Source organism: Cheilinus undulatus, linkage group 3 (assembly GCF_018320785.1).
Source record: "Cheilinus undulatus linkage group 3, ASM1832078v1, whole genome shotgun sequence".
Lineage (NCBI taxonomy): Eukaryota > Metazoa > Chordata > Actinopteri > Labriformes > Labridae > Cheilinus > Cheilinus undulatus.
The window spans coordinates 22,226,649-22,246,669 of NC_054867.1; the positions used below are offsets into that span (position 1 = coordinate 22,226,649).

Genomic DNA, 20,021 nt, shown 5'->3' on the forward strand with positions numbered 1-20,021 from the left:
GGTTCAACTCCTTCAATAGTCTCGAGCGCTTTGATCCGCGCGCTGCTGGCGCCTAAAAACAACATAACTTGTCTGCCCATTAAGGAGACTGACAAATCGTGACAGATTGTTTATGCTTGGTAATTAGCGACGCAGACGCTTTTTCTGAGAACTGACTACACGGCTAAAAACGTGATCTGAAGTCTTTAATTTGGGATCTGAACGCCTATTTCCAAAATTCAACTTTTGCAAAAAAGAGGAAATCCAACTTTAAGCGTGCAAAATGTCCCACCTTTTCTTTTTAGGTGCAAAACCAGGCCCAACATATAAAGAACTCCATATACGCTGTGGTAACAATAAAAAAAAAAATCAGCCTTTTACGCACAGCAGATAATGAAAAGCTACATAAGGCACAGCCAGGTAAATCAGTGACAGTCCTGGGTTCAATCTCTCCCAGGCTCCAAGCTGCCTGCTCCCCCTTCGTCCCCCACCTCACCCTTCAGACTCCACATCATTTTTGACTTTAATGGATGTAGTCAAAGGAGGGGAAGAAGTCCTCCCTCCTCCCCCCCAAAAGCTCGATAATTACCCCTAAATGACTGCAAAGGCCTGTGTGTTTCAATCTGATTAGAGCCCTGCAGCCATCAATAAACATAAAGTGGGGTGTTTAACTGTTGTGCAATATATTAAAGACTCACCTAAGCGGATTTAGCACATGGCCAAAGAGGGCCATGTATTGGGTATGCGTAAAGCATGTTTTGGTAAGAAATTATAACAGTTTTAAATGTTTTGAGAGATATTAAAAATACATGTCCTTATCACAAGCTTTAAATCCCACCAGTACTATGATTAAAAGGGGGACTGTAAGTTTGATGTTCATTAGAGTTGATTCATTGTTTATTATATTAAAGTCTATTAAAAGGCTGTTGTGTTTTTGTTTACCTGAAGTGGCTAAAAGAGAAAAGAGGAAACTATTGCAAACTTTCCCACTGTTTTTTCTGTCCTGGTGGGACGCGCCCACCTCGCCTCTGATTGGCCGCCTCCCTCTCCACGCCTGCCTTATTACAGCCCTGCACGCCAATCTGGTCACATAAACATGAGGATACCGTCACCTGAAGGCGCACCGTGCTGACTTTGTGTAACTCTTCCTGCTTTAACCCACGAGAGTCCACGCGTCACTTTTTTTTACCCGTGCCTGTCGGATCTGTATGGCCCCATCGATCGCCATGTCAGCCCTGACTGCTGCTCTGAAAACCGAAGATCTCCCTCCACGCGCGGTTCTTGTCAGCAGAGGCGACATGCAGACCAGCCTGAGCCCCGCCGCAGAGGACACTGGGAAGCCCAAAGTTGCTATCTTGCCCTTCAGCGTGGAGGCGCTGATGGCAGATAGGAAACCCAGCAGAGAGGTGACATCCCCGGATGGCACCACGTCTATTCCTGGGACGTCCCAGACGCTGGGAAAAAGCGCGAGGATGGGCTCATTCGGTAGTCTGGATACTTCGGTTCCTGGTTTGGCCATGAGCTCGACGTTTTCAGTAGGAGACATCATGAGCATGCCGGAGGACGTGTTGATAAAACCAGAGAGTCCGGACAGTAAAGACAGGACGTCATGGATGCAAAGTCCTCGGTTTTCTCCAACTCCTCCACGTGAGTTCAGTGTGAAAACAAAGTCCATTACAAAAAGTTATGGTTAAATGATAAATACTTTAAATGTTTGTGGTTTTCGTCTATATGTTTATACCTTTGCAAAAATATTTTTTGTGTGTATAGGCCTCTTTTACTAAACTTGATTCGATTTTTTTGTGCGTATCTGTATTACGCACACATTCCACTGTTTTAAATGTGAGTGCTTTGTTCTCTCACAGGCAGATTGAGTCCCCCAGCTTGCCCTTTGAGAAAACACAAGACCAACAGAAAGCCTCGGACCCCCTTCACCACGTCCCAGCTGCTGGCCTTGGAGAGAAAGTTCCGTCAGAAGCAGTACCTCTCCATCGCCGAGCGCGCAGAGTTCTCCAGCTCCCTCAACCTGACGGAGACCCAGGTCAAGATCTGGTTTCAGAACAGGAGAGCCAAAGCCAAGAGACTGCAGGAGGCAGAGCTTGAAAAACTGAAAATGGCAGCTAAGCCCATGTTGCCTCCAGCTTTCGGGATTTCCTTTCCTCTCGGTGCGCACGTGCCCGCGTCTTACGCAGGATCGCATCCGTTCCAGAGGCACTCTCTGCCGGTTTCCCCCGTGGGACTGTACGCCGCTCACGTCGGATACAGTATGTACCACCTCGCCTGACAGGGACACAGAAAAACACACGAAGGGGCTGGGGACTACTTTTGGAAAGACCCTGAGAAAGAAAAGGGCCACTTTGGAGAGACTTGACTTTTTAGTAAATACAGAGGCATCCTGGCGGTGAGCTCAGTGTCACTTCATAAAGACCCCCTTCTGAGGAGCCTGAACTTAATCCACTTCTCTTGACCTCGTCAGTAAGTGTACACACTGCAAAAATATAAATTAATAACCCACCTTGAATCTTGATCTGATTTCCCAGTGGACTTTGAATAACAATGCCACATCAGTGCCAGAAAACGCACTCCTTCAGTGTGAGGATAAATGACTTGAAGATGGAGTGTTTTGGTGAAGGGTCAGAAAAAGTAGGCCTTTTTTTAAAGACTGGACAGTAAAGTGTGTCAAAAATTGCTCCTAAACAAACCTTACAAGAGGAAACCAGAGACCGTTGCATTGCTTGATTGTAGGCTTTGCTGCCTCTAAGCCAAAATCCTCTTTTCCAGTTGTTTTGCATTTATGCCAATGCGCCTGTAAGGTGGGTTACTGAATCCAGTGTCAATGAATGCTCTTTGTGAATTATGGAGAACCACAGCATTTTGTTTTATGACAGCACTGTCTGCTGTTGCAATGATTCCCTTTGGAAGGGATATGTGTACTGTAAAATAATGTATATTTGAAGAATATCCTCATTTATATTATGAATATATTTGTGACATAACTTAACAATAAATTGTTTATTCTTTTTTCATGAAGGGCTGTTGGTTTTGACTGACACTTGCATGGCACAACAAAATTTGGCTTTTTATTATTTAATGAAGCAGCACAAAAGGAGCCCATATAAATGAATATATTTTTGTTTGAAAAAAAAAAAAAAAATTAAAACAGTTGCTTTATTTTGGAGAGATTTGGGCCTGCTTCGAGAACTGGACACATTCAAACAAAAATATTTGGAATAAGGGATTTTCATGTTCACGATAAAACAAATGTATCATGCATTCAAAACTGCATGTTTATGACGTATTATGCTCGTTGAGGTTAAATTAAGAAGGCTTTATGCTTCAGGTGACCCACGCCATTAGAAAAGTGCAACTTTAAGACTTTGCAGTCCAAGATTTACTGTGCATTTTTGCCCATATTTCTGCCTTGCAGGATGCCTGGCTTGCACCGTGAATTTAAACTTGTCACATGTTATTTGGAGGAATGTATTGCTACAGCTGTTGCCTATTGCTTTGAAACAACTAGCCTAGATTTTGTCGGCGCCAGCAGAGTTTAGTGGGTGGAGATGATGGTGGGGGACAACCAGTTGTGCTGACTTCAAAACGCACCGATAAATAGCCATATTTGAGCTAGCTCCTGTGGGCTAACTGCTTGTAAACAATCCACTAGATAGTCATCATGGAGTGTTTGGGGTGTAAAAGAAGCCATGTGTCACCCTATTATGGAGCAAGACAGGGTGACACAAACCTTACTGGAGCGCCTTAAAGCAAATATTTGATCCTTCTGGAGTCATTTTTGTGCCATCAAGGAGCTTTTAGCTGACAAAGCGGTGATCAGATGTAGGGGAAATTACAGGCCACTCCGCAGCACTTTTAAAGGCTTTTCTGTGCAGCTCTGAGCCATTCAGGCAGGGGTTAAACTGGAGTAAAATAATTGCTGTAATGAGCAAAGGCAATCTGCCGCAGACGGAGGCCGGCTCCAGCGAGGCTGTAGCTCCAGGCAAGGCGGAACTTTTATCATTCCTAAAATGTCAACGGGGGACTGGGACGGGCAACACTTCTGCTCTCAGCGCGCGCTGGTTTCCTGCTGCTCCGCGCTGACAAGCTGCTGTCCAAAACACACTTCATGCACCATCACCCAGACCCCACTTATTCACCTACTTTAACATTCTTTACTTTCATTCAACTTTAGCATGCATTTCAGCCGTTTATTCTGAGTCGTGCTACGTCCTCAACTCTATCCATTTGTGATTTATTCCCTATTTACCCTCTGTCAGTAACCCTCCGCTTTACCCACGGGGAATGAGTCAACAGAGTCCGTGACAATACGTTAAAATCACACGGATGAGCGCTCCGAGAGAAAAGAAGAGAAACGTGACACAAAAGAACCAAAGGGGATCCCTCCATTCTTTCCTCTCTCTCAGTTCTTTTGTGAGCCAGGCTCTCCATCTTGCCAGGAGCCAAATAGAAAACAAAACTCTCCAGTTTATATCATCCCAAAGATCACAGGAGGCTGTTTAAAAGCCCTTGATCCCAAAGAAAGGGAAAATGGGTTATTAGAAGTAGAATATACAGCCGGGATGAATGATTGTTAAAGCGGAGGAGGTGATGGATGGGCTTATAAACTTACACGCGGTGGGACTTTTTTTCTAAGCGAATGTATACAGGCAGAATAAGAAAGAGATTTAAAAATGCTAGGAAAATAAAAAGAAACAATTAATGCCGGTTTTAGTGTTGTTGTAGACTCCAAAAATAGGTGGCCTATAAATGCCTTGTTGATAAAGGCAGGCGTATTTTTGTTTAAACTGAATTTGAATGCTTCAATATAATTCCAATGAAGTTTATACACACACCATCATACACTTGAACATATTTTATAACTTGTTTATTTAGCACTGAATTGATATCTAAAAAGAACTTTAATAAGCATCCTTAAAGAGTCTATAAACATGCAGTGTTCACTTGCTTGGACTTTTATTGTGGTAATACCCGGATATTAAGGCCTGTTCAATGCGAGCTAGATGCTGAAATAGGCCATTCTGTTAATTAATAATAAGGGTAAAAGTGTCTCAGGGGCTTTCTTTATAAATGTGGCCTATTTAAATCCGTGTAGCTATCATTCGTTCATTTAATATTTGATTGATAATTGAATAACAAATAAATGAAAAATGGCTCATTGTTCATTTTTCTGTTTTAAAAACCAAATCAAATAATGAAAATTTTTTTCATTTTCTAGTTTCCATTTCTGAAACGAAATCAAATAAACAGGAAATAATGCGTCTTTTTGACTTTTGCTTTTTGTGTTTGGATCAAAGAATGTAATGTGAAAAAACAGCTGTAAACAGTCAATTTTCAATATTGATTTGCGTAACCTGGTGCAGGTGTTGTGCTCAGAAAAGCATCCTGAGAATCACATGCCCATCGCTGAGGAGTTCACGCTTCCTGGGATGATATACGGGAACACAAACGCCGGCAGTTAGCCTCTTAGGATTTTCTGAGCACCTGTACCAGGTTATGCAAATTAATATTGAAATCATACGAACTGCTTACGCCCATTTTTTCATATTACAATCTCTGATCCCAACATTCATAGCAAAAGACAAAAAGACGCATCATTTCTTGTTTATTTGATTTCGTTTCAGAAATGAAAACAAGAAAATGAACCATTAGGCTATTCAATTATCAATCAAATAAACTGAGAATCAAAAAATGACAAAAATCATACTGTTTTTCCCCCTCTTTTTTTCTTTGTCTAAAAGAAATTGGGGGAAAAAATGAAACAGTTAATTTTTCTTCTTATTGTTTTCATGAGTGAGAAAGAGAATGAATGAGAAGGAAACACTGGTGATGTAACACTAAAAAGAATGCTGCATCAGCAGCCGCTCATTCTTTGATCTGCCCTTTTTCATCAGAACTCAAAAACAATAAAAAAAAAAAAAAAAAAAAAAAAAATCCCAATTCTTTTTGGTGAGCAAAAGCTAGAAATGAAAAACAGTTAACTTTTTATTCTCAATTTAATTAAAACTGTCAAGAAGAGCCAAAGGCATGTTCTCCTATTTTTAAACAGTAATGGAAAAACAGCTTGATTTTTTTATTTCTTATATTAATTAAAAAATCCATTAGCCATAAAACACACTGACCCTATCGGCTATCTATGTGCAAGCCAAAGCAGGCCCATGCACATTTAAACTTTGGAGAAGTTGAGTTTCACTGTAAAGGTAAAGCTTTAAATCCCTAAAATATCGGCACAAGTGAATCTAAATGTCTTTTAAGTGCCGCAACGGCTGTTCACAGTCAGCGTGACATAAAATAAGCTCTTGTTTATCTCTGAAATATGAGCATTAATGTGGTAGTATATTAAAAAATGTAGTTAAGACAAGGCAAAATTGAAATCTATGCACAAAGATCACTCACAGCTAAACACTATCTAGACCCGCTTCTCTTTGGGCCTCTTCAAGGTCATTTATGCACAGACCGAAACAACAATATAGAGTTTGTTTTTGCTCAATAACATGGAAAGTGACTGAGAAAATCCTAGAGTAACACATGGCCTGCTGGAAATGGAAGGATGCTCCTCAGACCTTTAAATAATAATCTCTTTATATGTGTATGCAGCTGTCTGCGTTTCATGGCAGTTAATGAAGACAATTTTTAGGTACCAAAGACCCTAAATCAAGATTTTTAAGTGCGAATGTTTGCACTAAGACCTTTCAATGACTTTAAGCAGTTACCAATGTTTCAAATGACATTTAAGTTCTAAAGAGCACAAAAAAGCAGCATTATTTTACTATATCAGGTTGTCATGACTTGAACTGGTGATCTGATCCTTGCTCAGAAAGGTCCATCATACTGTGAAGGTCCTCAGTCAGTCAGAACATGCTGTAAATTCTGTTGAAACTGCTGCTGGATGTTATCCATCACTTAGCAGCAAACAGCAGCAATAACTTATAGCTGCCCAGAGGAAATAAATCTACAGAGACTGAGTTTATATGGAGCTATTAAAATAATCATATAAAGAATTATATGCTCAGAAAAAGTCAGAAAAAATAAAAGGAAATATATTGACAAAAAAATGAGCTGGACTTTACACACAAGACAATGTACATTTAACAAAGAAGCCAACAAGCAGCAGAGTCTTGACTGCAGATAGAAACTTCAATGTGCGTGTGTGACCAGTATTGTCCACTAGAGGGCAGTACTGTCTCACACATCATCAAAGATCTTCACTTTGTTGACCTGTTTTTCCTCCACATTGACCCTCTATTCAGTAATGACTTCAGCGTGTGAATTAGGGGAACTATTGTGAGTTTATTAGGTACATTTAATGCGGACAGCTTTTGTTTGTATGTGAGACTTTTGAATCTCACTCCACACCACCATCCGCAGCCAAGTTTACTGAGCAGCATGATTACGAGAATGTGTGCCAATCATCTATTGGAAATTAAAGGGGAGACTTTTCCTTATGCTCACTAATGAGGCAACATTTCTTTAAAGATGCAGTAAAAAGAGCTAAATGTGATGGAAAATTGCCTAAAAGCTCCATAAACACAAGTGAGTCATCACTGGTGCTTTAATGTAAATGACTTTCTGATCCATCCTTTACAAGGTCATTTACCCCAACAAAGCAAAGACTGATTTCTGTCACCCCCGGCTAACTGCTTGTGTTTCTCTTTTTATTGTGCAGTGTTTAACATTTTGCAGCACTGTCACACAACATTAAAATGCTTCAATTACCTGACCCCCTGCAGTCTGAATGTTCCTCTCCTCTAATTTTGACTTAATGATAGAAAATAACCTGGACTCTTTAGCCATCCACTCAACTCTGTAACAGTAATGACCAGAATGTTGGCTCATTTGTTAATGAGCTGCATGCTGCTGACCAACAGTTCTATTTTATTTGTGGGATTAGGGAATCAGCAGTTAGAGGTTTAGACCTGATCCGGACAGTTGGTAGAAACAGATAAGAATTGAACTTCAGGCTGGATCAGTATAAAATTATTATCATGTGAAGTCAGAAGAGAAAAATCCTTCACTGTGTTGCATGAAGCTGTGAATGCTCTTCCACACCTGTGTTGTTGTATAAAAGAACTGATGCAGTTTGTAAAGAATCGTAAATAACTTTTGAACTATAAATCGTAGCTTCCTCCTTTTTTTCCTCTTGAAGCTTGCTGTTGCACCATTCTAATGCTGCTATCCATGGCTACGTAGCCCTAACAGAAGCTTTTCTAGCAAACCTGGATCTTGAGTGACTTTTCAGGGACTTTAATGATTAAATCCACACCAGTAGACCTGATATTGATCACGCTTTCACCCATTTTCAATCATTTTTTTTGCCACTAGCTTGTGTGCTGAAAGCTATATTGATTTTCCAGAATGCTTTATGACGAGCTGACAACCAATGGCAGGCTAATTGGTATGTCATCACATCATACTGATCATGATGGAGACTGCCTGAATGGCTCATCGTGGAGTAAAAGCGAGATGGAGAGCCTGTGATGTGGCCCTTTGTGTCACTGCAGACAGGAGCTACTATCACGGTGTCTGAATCAGTATTAAAAGTTGGTAAATCCGTTTAATAAAAGGTAAGGGTTTTTTAAAAGTACTAAAAAGTCTAAAATGCATGACTACAGATTCATGCATACATTTTGACTGCTGTACAAAACTTGAAAATGTACTTCTTGATCGTGGTGACCACTTTTAGGCAGCTTACATAGAAGAATTAGAGATGCATGGTATTTTTGGTGTGATATCGGTATCTGCAGATAAAACAATCAGCCTATGTCAGCTGTAACTATAGGAACAAATGAGTGAGTGAAGTTTTAGCTTGGACCAGCAGACTTACATCAGCTGGAGTCTTTCTTTTCATTCATCATCATTCCTTACACTTTAAAGTGTTTTAGGAGTGAAATTTTGTTCATCCTTTTAACTTGTAAACTGTGTGGTTTAAGGACTGAAGTCTACGGTCTAAATACTTGTATGGGCATTAGCTAAAATTGATTTGTAAATATCGGCATATTGATATCTGCCAAATCTAATACTGTGCATCCCTAGAAAAAATCAGACCTTATATTGCCTGCTGCTTTATGGTATCAAACCAGTGCCTTATCTCAGAATGCTTAAAGGAGTCTCAGTTTGCACACTACAATAACAAATACTCTGACATTTCTTCTCTATGTTGTCACATTTAACTCAAAATCAGCAAAAAACACATACATAACAATGTTTCTAATGCAATGGCTAAAAAATTAAAGAAACAAGAGGTTCTTAAAACTTATAAAAAGAGTCTTGAAAAAGGTATTCAAAAGTGTTACATTTAAAGTGAGGACTTCTGTATAAACCCTGACTTTAAGAAATGATACAAATACAGCTCACACAAAAAAGAACAAGGATGTTTTTGTAAATCCCAAGAAACAACAAAAAAAGGTCTTAGTCATTAAAGTTTTCTGTGTGACACATAAAAATCTGTGAGTTTTCATTTCTGTATATTTTTCTTTTCTCATAAAATTGTAATGACATTACTGCAGCACACATATTCTTAAAGCCCAGGCTGTACTGAAAAAAAGGATGTTTAAAGCTTGATTGTGCACCAAGGTTATAATAGTTTTTTTTTTGTTTGTTTTTTGTTTTTTCATTAGTTTTTTCTTTTCATTAGTTTTTATTTTTCATTAGTTGTTACTGTATGTTTTACATTTACGTTTGGTTTTAATTAGTTTTTACTGCTGGTTTGTCAGTTTAGTTTAGTTTTTATTTTGCAGAACTGCTTTGCTTTAGTTATATTTTTTATTAGCTGTAGTGTTATTTTTATTTTTTTCTGAAATATGGGACACCTGTCAGGGGTGAGACCCAAAAGGGTTCTCAACTTTTTATTCTATTTGTTCAATTTTGATGTTTATATGCAACTCAAGACCTAAAATGACTATTGTGTGAAGTCTTCTCCAATCAGTTCAGGCAATTTGACTCTCTCTAGTCTTGGGTGTTCACGTCAGTCAATATGTTGCTGTCAGAGACTAAAACTAAGGGGAGTTTGTCTTCAATTTTATTTTAGTTTAGTTTTGTCAGCACAGAATTAAGGTTTAGTTAGTTTTCATTTTTTTTGGTAAAGCTTAGTTTTTATTTAGCTTCAGTCAACTAAAATGATGTTTACATTTTAGTTGTTGTTATTTAGTTAGTTTTAGTTAACTATAATAACCTTCTGTGCACAGAGTTGATGTTTTACAAGATTTTTAAGACAAAAAGTCCAATCCAGACAAAATATTTCAAATAGCGAATGGCTTGAAGGGTTAAAGCTGGTTGAAATTATTTTTGATTTCAACACAAAAACACTAAATTGTGCATTTCAAAACAGTTGGTTTTCTTCATAAAATTCTGCAATAAATTACAAGTTTGACAATATTTATGAATTCTTAACTCACTTTAAAAGAAAGTCTGCTTATTGCATGAATGTTTTTTGTTACTGAGTAGAGATGCATGATACTATCATGATATCAGTATTGGCAGATATTTGATAGAAAGGAGAAATATTGGAATCCTCAGATATGAAAATTGCTGTTGATATTTACAACTGATATTTTGAATTTAAAAATCTGCTGAAAATATATAAATATACAAACATACAAACAAAGAAGACCTATGGTAGTTGAAGTCTTTTTCTGTACTCATCATCATTCCTTACAGTTAAGGTATGTTTTAAGGGCTGAAGTTTTAGGTCTGAATTCCATCTAAATATTGGTCATGGCATTGCCTAAAATTAATTTGTAATATTGGCATATCAGAAAATATCCATTCTTGTTTATCCCACATTTGCCATCATTTTAGATAGGGATGCACAATATTATTGGCATGACACAGTATTTGGTATCAAAAAGTGAAACATCGATATAAGCATGAATGAAAATTCCTGCTGAAGTTTACAGTTGACATGTTGGCCATGCATATTGGCAGTGTAATCACATATCAGCCTCAGAAATCAGTAAAATATACAAGTGTACCATCAAGCCTGGGCTGTTCCATGCTCAAGGAGGCCAATCATGAGCCCTGGACATTTTAAATAAAGCTCCAAACATAAAACAGTTACCAGCTTGTCTACTTCCTCGCCCATGTCTGAGCTCCACTTGACTCAGCCTCTCTTTGCACTGGAGACACTTGGTGTTCTTTACAAATGTGTGCATGTTGGTATTAGTATGAGCTAAAAGGAGTTTGGAAATAAGAGTATACTGGAAAAAATCCAATATTGTGCATCCCTATCCCTTAGTGCAACGTCTAGGGCCATAATGTGAATGTGAATACAAGGAGCAAACAGTAATGTGAACACTTGTGCAAAACTATACCATTAAATGACTTTTTATAGACACACTTTTATGTGATGACTAAGGATTTTGGATTATTTATTTAGTTAACTAACCTTTATTTAAGCAGGTAGGCCCTTGAGATTAAGATCTCTTTTTCTAGGACAGCACAACAGTTACAACAAAAGGAAAATCAAAATACAACAAACTTGAGAGACAAAGAAAAGGATCTAAATGAAGCAGTCACATTTTTAGTTAATACAGTTTTAAAACGATCCAGTGAGACTGGATTTTTCAAATGTAGGTTGCTCTGTAAGTTATTCCAAATCCAAGGAGCAAAATAAGCGTAGGGTCTTTTACCCAACTCAGAACAAACCATTGGAACCTGGCAATAAATCCACACGGAAGAGTGAAGCTGAAGACTACTGGAGGGTTCCAACAAAAGGCCACATAAATATGAGGGGAGTTTACCCGACACGGCCTTATGCACAAAAATATGCTAATGAAGTTGAGCTAGTGGTGGCCTACCTACCATATCATGCAGTTTACAATGATGAGTACATCCCTGTCATTTAAACTGATTTCCTGCTCTTACCTCCCTTTATTGCTTTCATTTATCTATTTTTATATTTTCTATCTGTATTTTTATCCTTATTTCTGCTTTATTTTACTGTGATGTGATGTTCTCTTAGAATCTGTCCTCTAATGACAATCATTTTAACTGCTCCTATTCTTAATTGTATTGCTTTTGTAAGACCTTTATTTTGATTAAATTTTATATGTTTATATATATATATATATATATAATCTTTTCTCTGTTTGGTCTGATGCTGATTGTGCTATCTTCCTGCCTTTGCTCTGTCTGTGCAAACATTTGTTTTTGAAGGGTGTATAAACAAGATTATTAAGAAAGTTAGTATGAGGATTAGCGCCATTGATGGTATATATTTTACACCATTCATATATTTCAGACCCATAGCTCCATGATCATAGAAATACACTGTAAATATAATAAAAGACGACAGCTCATTGACAGGGAATAAGATGCCATTTAGAAAGCTACTATAGACATTTTAGAGTGTTAAATGTAACTCTATATGACTTAAATTAACACTTTCAGTGTTGCTGTGTATTTTACTTTATTATAGAGGTGTGACGTTACCTGAACAACTTGGTTGTAGGTCTGTTCTCTTCTTTTTCTTGCCAATAAGAAAGATATTTTACAGTACAACTCTTTAGTACTCAGTGCTTAAAGTAAACTTTAAATTAAACTCTCTCTACTTTAACTTAAGTAGATTTATCAACTAGTACTTTAACTGAATTAAGTTTTAACAAGAGTAACTGTACTTTTACTTGAGTACAATAGTCGTGTACTTTTTTCACCTCTGCATGCAGGGTTCCCTTTAAGTAAAATTAACTGCTAACAAGCTAACTCTTAAATATTGAACTTAAATGGCCAGTTGCCTTTAAAACATGGACTGAATGAAAGCCGGGGTCAACATGCTGCAATCAGCCTGAAAAGTGCTCTCAAAGAAAGTTTGAAAAACTTGAAAATGACAAAATACTTCACTGTTTTTGTTCACAGCACACTTGGCAGGTAGAAGTTTCATAGTCTCACCACCAGGGAGCAGCAGAGGCCATTAATGTAATCATAAAGGCAGACAAGGTCCTAAATCAAATCAGAAGTTTTCAGAAGACATGTAGCTGGCTGCTTTAAGGAAAGAAAGCTAAAATGGTTCAGAAAATTAAACTGAGATTTGATTAAGTATTTAGGAAAGACGCTACAGTATGTGGTGTGAGTCATAATTAAACTATGCACATTTTACAGCCACTTTTTTGTGGAGAACAAATGTTTGTAACTTTTTTATTTCTTGACTGACTACTTGAAATAAAATTGGTTATCAGTCCAGCAGAGACGGACATTTAAGATTACAATGTTTATGTTCAGTGTCTGACACAAAACTGGTGTTACAGTGAAAATAACTTTACCAAGGTTAGAAAAGAGCTCTACTGACTCTTAAACTGGGCCAGTTTGTTCAGTGCAGAAACAGAAATAAATTCAGAGAATAGTTCATGTCGATACATAATGAGAGGTTTATTACATATAGAGAGGCATACATAAATTGCAATACTAATTGCCTAGATGTACACATAAAAACAGGTCAGTTCTTTATGTCCATGTTCAGATCTTACATAGGCAGCACTATTGTCACAACTCCTTTAATATTAAGAGACAAAAAATATGAGAAAATATTGTAACTGAACACAGTACATGAGCATGTACTGGGGACAAGTAGTTCTTATGTAACGTTTTGAATCACCATGTTCAACCCTTTCAGTGTTTGCAAAATGCTGCATAATGCTCCTTTAAGACATGTTGGTCAAAGCAAGGGTTATGGCAACACAAAATATTTCTCTTAATGACACTCTGAGCTTTGATCAACCCTGCTAAGTAAGCAGCAGTTAAGCCCGACTCACAAGAATCTCTTATTGGTTTATTATTTCAGGGTTTTCATCGGCATGGTTGGCATTCAGCAAATTTCCTGTGGAAAGTTCTGCACTCCTTGCTGGAATGTAGCCACACATGTCTGCTAACATGAGTGTGCAGCTACAACTGAGCCAACTAGGTTCAGCGATCAACCGCACTGTTTTGCTAATAATGCATCCATCACTGTGCATACTGTGGTGTGGGTTGCACTTGATTTACTATTCTACATAATGCTAATGTGTTTTTATGAATGTATGGCTGTCAGCTGCTCATCTCTCCTCCTGCAGCAGCTGGAGTCTGTCCTCTGCGTAGTAGGGGCTGCTGTGTCCAGTGTCGATTGCCTCACAGTCATCTGTGAAAAACACCAAGTCCTGCAGACGACACACAAAACACACGTGATCGAATCCTCTTGAGCATGAAAACAAGAATCGTCAGGTAAAAACATCCAGCTGTTGTTGTGGGTAGTCTTACTCTGTAACAGATCCTGGTGATAATGGTGTATAAGTTCTGGATTTTACGTTTCAGCGACACCATTCTCGGACGTTCTCTGCAGTACTGGTTCGGATGGTTCAGCACCACGTAGAGAAAGTCCCGGAGTTTAGCTGTGATGCAGGAATTCTACACGGATACAAAAAAGACTTTAAATTTCCAGAAGGACATAGGCTACCATGTTTTTAACACTTCTGAAATAAGGGCAGTCATTATTGCAAGACATGCAAACATGAATTGGACAAAAATAAAAGGTTTTGTTGCACAAATGTCTGATTCAATCTATCTTCTGTCAAGCACTGTAAACTCAGTAATTATTTTTTACAGCTGCACCTTAAAAATCATGTGAGAAACTTTGTGTTAGATTTGTTTTGGCGCCCCCTGTGGCCATAAGTTTATCTCTTTCTCTTTGCTGATCTTGACCTGTAGAAGACTAAGGCTGGACGACTGCTGGACCATTTTTAAATCCTAACCAATGTTAAAACAATGTAGACCACAGACATAAGGACAGTTTCAAATGATAGCATCATCTAGATGTACACACTTGTAACCTTGCAAAGCAGAAGGATTTGCCAGACTCCATCACTGTCATCAGGCAAATCCATCTTGACAAGCTCCAATCCACAATGTTTGCACTGAACCAAACACTGTTCAGACCAATCAGCATCACTGGGGCAGAACGAGGAGGAACTGGATATGTGGGGGTCAGTTGTACTCAAAGTTGTTTGCAATGGCTACTTCCTGTGTGGCAATTAGCTCAGATATAGCTTTAGTATAGCATAAATTTTACCAGGACTTGGCCATGTTTCTGAATGAAATAAAGAATTAAAAAAACATTTAAAGCTCTTCATGGTGGGAAAGATGTTTCTGCTCTTCTCCCGGTCTGCCTTGGCATGAGTTTGTGATCGTTACAGGTTTTGCTATTAGCTCAGATGATGCTGTAGGAAAGCAGCAGTTTAATTGGAACTGGACCACATTTCTTTCTAAAACAAGAGCAAAGAGCCACACCAAAAGCTTGTCTTGGCAGAGAAATGTTTTTGTGCATCTCCCAACCAGCTTTGGCATCAATTTTATTCATTGAGAAGCTCCACCATTAACAGTCTATGGCAGCAGTAACCTGCCAGCTCAAGAGAAGTGCGGGCATAAAACATAATTTTGTCTTGTCGCTCCGATTGGCCCGTCATGAATGTGAAAGACAGAATGTTTCTCTAATCACCTTCTGAGAATTTTTTTTTTTTTTTAAAGTTCTTCCCCTCCTGGACACTTTGTATGGAAGCTTTGCCAGATAAATGTGAAATATATTCATGCAATGAACAAACAGCCGATCTGGCTTGTCAGGTTAACACACTAGATCGGGGTGGGAAACTGGCTGCCTGGGGGCCACATGCAGCCCTCCGCCTCACTCAGTGAGGCCCCCAAGTCAGTTTCAAATTCCAGTAAATTATAAATTTTAAGAAAAAAAAGGGCAAAATCTCCCATTAAAATTGAAAAACTTCTCTTATAGTCTTTCACTGCTGTACATTATCTTTAACAATTTGGCCCTTTGGCAATAAATGTAATGCGGCCCTCCTGGTAAGGAAAGTTGCCCATCCCTGTATTTGACGATTCGGACAGACTGTAAATCCACTCACCTGCTGTTTGCAGTGACAATTTCACAGTGAAGATTCTACTGACATTGAAAGTCACAATACTTGTGTGACTTTAGAAGAAAAACAAACATGGAGGACAACTGAAGTCTGCAGCTGGCTTTCTTAAAATGATGAACTCCTTTAAAAAAGAAAGATCAGCTCCACTTAAGCACCCATGGCCACATTTTAAGCCCATGTTTGAGATTTTTGGAACAAAGACCGATACATATTGTTTCAAATGTTCACTCTGTTTACTGTGCACATAAGAGCACATGATTAGATATGAAGCTTGTAAGACACAGTGCTGTGATATTTTCCCCTTTCCTGAGTTTTTAAATTTTTTGCCTATTTGTCTCACTTAAATGTTTTAGAGCATCAAGCAAATTCTAATATTAGAAGATTACCTGAGTTGAACAAAGTGAAATTTCTAAATGATGATTTCATCTATTTAAGGAAAAAAGCTATAAATACGTTCCTGGTCCTATGTGAAAAAGTAATTGTCCTCCCTTGTTTAATCATGAATCAACTGTGATTAACCACATTTTTTGGAAAGCTGAGCAAACCACAGTCAGAGCCATTATCCACAAACGGAGAAAACTGGGAACAGTGGTGAACCTTCCCAGGAGTGGTTGGCCAACCAAAATTACTCCTAGAGTGCAATGACGACTCATCTAGGAGATCACAAAAGAACCCAGAACCACATCCAAAGACCTGCAGGCCCCACTGGTCTCATTTAAGGTCAAGGTTCATGACTCAACCATAAGAGAGACACTGGGCAAAAATGGCGTCATGGGAGAGTTCCAAGGCCAAAACCACTGCTGACAAAAAAGAACACAAAGGCTTGTCTCACATTTACCAAGAAACATCTTGATGATCCCCAAGACTTATGGAGAAATATTCTGTGGACTGACGAGACAACAGTTGAACTTTTTGGAAGGTGTGTGGCCCGTTACATCTGGAGTAAAAATAACACGGCATTTGATAAAAAGAGCATCATGCCAACAGTCAAACATGGCGGTGGCAGTGTGATGGTCTGGGGCTGCTTTGCTGCTTCAGGACCTGGACCACTTGCTGTGATTGGTGGAACTATGAACTCTGCTGTCTACCAGAAAATCCTGAAGGAGAATGGTTAACCATCAGGTTGTGACCTTAAGCCAAAGCATACTTAGGTTATGCAGCAAGACAATGACCCAAACCCACCAGCAAGTCCACCTCTGAATGGCTTAAAAATACAATATGAAGGTTTTTGAGAGGCCTAGTCAAAGTTTGGACTTAAATCCGATTGAGATGTTCTGGCATGAACCTAAACAGAGATGTTTATGCTCGGAAACCCTCCAATATGGCCGAATTAAAACAATTCTGCAAAGAAGAGTGGCACAAAATTCCTCCACAGAAATGTCAAAGCCTCACTGCCAGTTATCGCAAGTACTGGCACCACCAGTAACTGGGTTTAGGGGCATTTACTTTTCACAAAGGGCCAGATAGATTTGGATGCCTTTTATCTTTAATAAATGAAGTCATAATTTAAAAACTGTATTTTGTGTTTACTCAGGTTATCTTTTCCATGTGTCAAAGTTTGTTTGATGATCTGAAACGCTGATGTGTGACAAACATGCAAAAAAAGAAAAGAAAAAATCAGGAAGGTGGCAAACACTTTTTCACTCACTGTAAGTATATAAGAACAGGTAAAAGAACTGTGAAGATGAAAAATGTTACAGAGGCCCTTTTCTTATCAGATGTTTTAGTATATACTAAAGTGAGGAAGTGAAAAAACAAAGGGGACTTCAGCAGCACCAAGAAAAATATGCCTCACATTTGCATTATTGCAAGAGCCCTCTCACCTTACTTAAATGGTTGTTTAAAAGCAATGGCTTTCTAATTTAAACCTTTTCTTGCAGCAGAGATGTTATGCATTTCATATCACGCAACCATTTAAGTCCCACTTTTTAAGAATAGTCTACAAAAATCCTACTTTCTTCATTTTTGTACTTTTTCTTATTAAATATGAGAATGACATAAATTGATCACTCTCTTCAGTAAAACAGTCTGTATCCTGTTTGCAATACAAGTCTAAGTCATCACAATCACGTTTTTTCAAAGCTGTTCAGTCCTTGTATAATCTAATATTGTGTTGGTTGTAATATAGCATGTTTGAAAATACACAAGATGAGGAACTTAAGGAATAATCGTACATCAAAATGCAATTGCAATACTAGGGAATAAAATTGCAATTCGATTATTTTCCCAAATCGTTTAGCCCCAACGCTATGTTTGGCAGACATCAAACACTGCACATCACTACAAACACACCATCTCCACAGTGAAGCACGGTGGTGGCAGCATTATGTTGGGGAGATGCTTCTCAGCAGCAGGCCCTGGAAGGCTTGTAAAGGTAAAGAGGGTAAAATAAATGCAGCAAAAATAGCAAAATCCAGGAGGACAATCTTATTCAGTCTGCAAGAAAACTACAGCTTGAGAGAAGATTTATTTTCAAGCAAGACAAAGACCTGAAGCATACAGTGAAAGCTACACAGAAACGGTTTAAAGACAACAAGGTGAATGTTCTGGAAAGACAGAGTCAACGCCCAACCTCAACCCAAGACTGGAAGGACTGGCTGGACTTTAAAGAGATTTTGGCAAATTTGCCCATTTCCATAATTCCTATAGTCTTAGTAATAGGTTCGTTTCCTTTTGTTGTCGGTGCAAGCTGTTTCTAGATCTGGGGGGACCGTTAAACCAGCTGCACTGCAAACGCTATTTTTGCAGATGGAATTTTTGCTTTCCCTCATCAAACTCATCAAATACACAATCCAACAACTCCAAAACGCTCTCGTGGACAAGTTGTGATCTGCACATTCACCACTATCAGTCACTAAAATAGTGTTCGCGGTGCAGCTGGTTTAACAGTCCCCCCAGATCTAGAAACAGCTTGCACCAACAACTAAAGGAAACGGACCCATTACTAAGACTATAGGAATTATGGCCATGGGCAAATTTGCCAAAATGTTGAAGTATTCCTTTAAAAGAGCTGTTCATGCCTGATCATGGTGTAACCTGACAGAGCTTGAGCAGTTTTGCAAAGAATGGAGTAACATTACAGTCTCCACATGGGCAAGCCTGAATAAGACCAATGAATATTTATGTAGTCACTTATTTTATATTACGTAGTTTTGTTTAAATGACATTATGTTGAAGAAATCTGCTTTTGCTTTGACATTAAAGAGTTTGTTTTTAATCTTTCTTGTAAAAAAAAAAAAAAAGTCATGTTGACCATGACTGATTTATGAAATCAATAAAATGTAAAACATCCAAAGGGCTACATCTGTTGCATGTGCGTTTGATTATTTTAAATAACTTGAACGAGCACCTTTCACCTGTATTGGAGCCATATTTGACCTGAAGTATTCGTACATTGGCTCGTAGTGTAATTTGTGACCTCTGGGGGACTGCCATGAAATAATTTATCAAAATAATATACAATACGTACTCTCTGAAAGTCTTGTTTACCTTTAAGGTCAGTTGATTTCAATTTCAATACCATCTGAAATATTATCACTCGAGTTTTAGCCTTTTATTTTGCCCTCCATATCAGTATCATTCTTATACCATGCAGACCTGCGTATGTGGGCTACATGATTGAACTTACGTGCACGTCGAGGAAGATCGTGGGCAGAATCTCGGCGCAGGTTTTCTGCAAAGAAAGCATCATCATCAGGGCACATGCGGCACCAAGCTAGCAGTTCACACAGAGTCTATGAGTGCATTTGGCGTCAAAAGTCTCACCGTACGATGGTAGGTGTGTATTCTATCCAGCAGAGTCATAACTTCCTTGCTCAGGCCGAGAGCTCTGGAGTAGCAGGTCGGAGGCGCACACTCCGACAGCCACACGAAGCTGAAGAAGCAGAGGAGAGCGGCGAGTCCCAGCCTCATGTCGGATAATGTGTAGCTCAGGAGCGAGTCAGGCTGCTGGGACTATCAACACAGGCTCAAATACTACAGTACAGACCAGACCAGGACCTGCTGCACTTTTAAGAGTGAACTGGTAGAAAAAAAACGATGGATGATGACGTGGAGGCGCAGCGAGGGTGAAGAAAACATCCAGGGTCTGGTGTGTTTTGGAGAGCAAATAACCCAGCTCCAAATACCGGAGATAATAGA

The 20,021-nt window shown here is 38.7% G+C and overlaps 2 protein-coding genes across 2 annotated transcripts; one reads left to right on the plus strand and one right to left on the minus strand.

Moving 5' to 3' along the window:
• Positions 1 to 1,092: 1,092 nt before the first annotated feature.
• On the plus strand, positions 1,093 to 3,005 carry msx1a (muscle segment homeobox 1a). The gene is made up of 2 exons (XM_041783354.1): positions 1,093 to 1,626; positions 1,845 to 3,005. The coding sequence occupies exons 1-2, from the start codon at positions 1,188 to 1,190 to the stop codon at positions 2,261 to 2,263; spliced, it is 858 nt and encodes a 285-aa protein (XP_041639288.1). The 5' UTR covers positions 1,093 to 1,187; the 3' UTR covers positions 2,264 to 3,005.
• Positions 3,006 to 13,334: 10,329 nt separating this feature from the next.
• Positions 13,335 to 19,913, minus strand: LOC121504488 (cytokine-like protein 1). Its single transcript, XM_041779298.1, has 4 exons — positions 19,647 to 19,913; positions 19,510 to 19,554; positions 14,218 to 14,364; positions 13,335 to 14,117 (listed from the first exon to the last, which is right to left on the minus strand). Exons 1-4 carry the CDS (start codon positions 19,791 to 19,793, stop codon positions 14,016 to 14,018), a joined length of 441 nt encoding a protein of 146 aa, XP_041635232.1. The 5' UTR covers positions 19,794 to 19,913; the 3' UTR covers positions 13,335 to 14,015.
• Between the last annotated feature and the right edge of the window lie 108 nt (positions 19,914 to 20,021).

What these genes read in the sequence shown, in the direction of transcription:
- msx1a (XM_041783354.1), top strand. Translation starts at nt 1,188, where the DNA reads ATGGCCCCATCGATCGCCATGTCAGCCCTGACTGCTGCTCTGAAAACC. An exon ending in GTTTTCTCCAACTCCTCCAC is followed by an intron (nt 1,627 to 1,844) that starts GTGAGTTCAGTG and finishes GTTCTCTCACAG; the next exon opens with GCAGATTGAGTCCCCCAGCT.
- LOC121504488 (XM_041779298.1), bottom strand. Translation starts at nt 19,793, where the DNA reads ATGAGGCTGGGACTCGCCGCTCTCCTCTGCTTCTTCAGCTTCGTGTGG. An exon ending in CGATCTTCCTCGACGTGCAC is followed by an intron (nt 14,365 to 19,509) that starts GTAAGTTCAATC and finishes GTATCCGTGTAG; the next exon opens with AATTCCTGCATCACAGCTAA. An exon ending in TCACCAGGATCTGTTACAGA is followed by an intron (nt 14,118 to 14,217) that starts GTAAGACTACCC and finishes TGTCGTCTGCAG; the next exon opens with GACTTGGTGTTTTTCACAGA.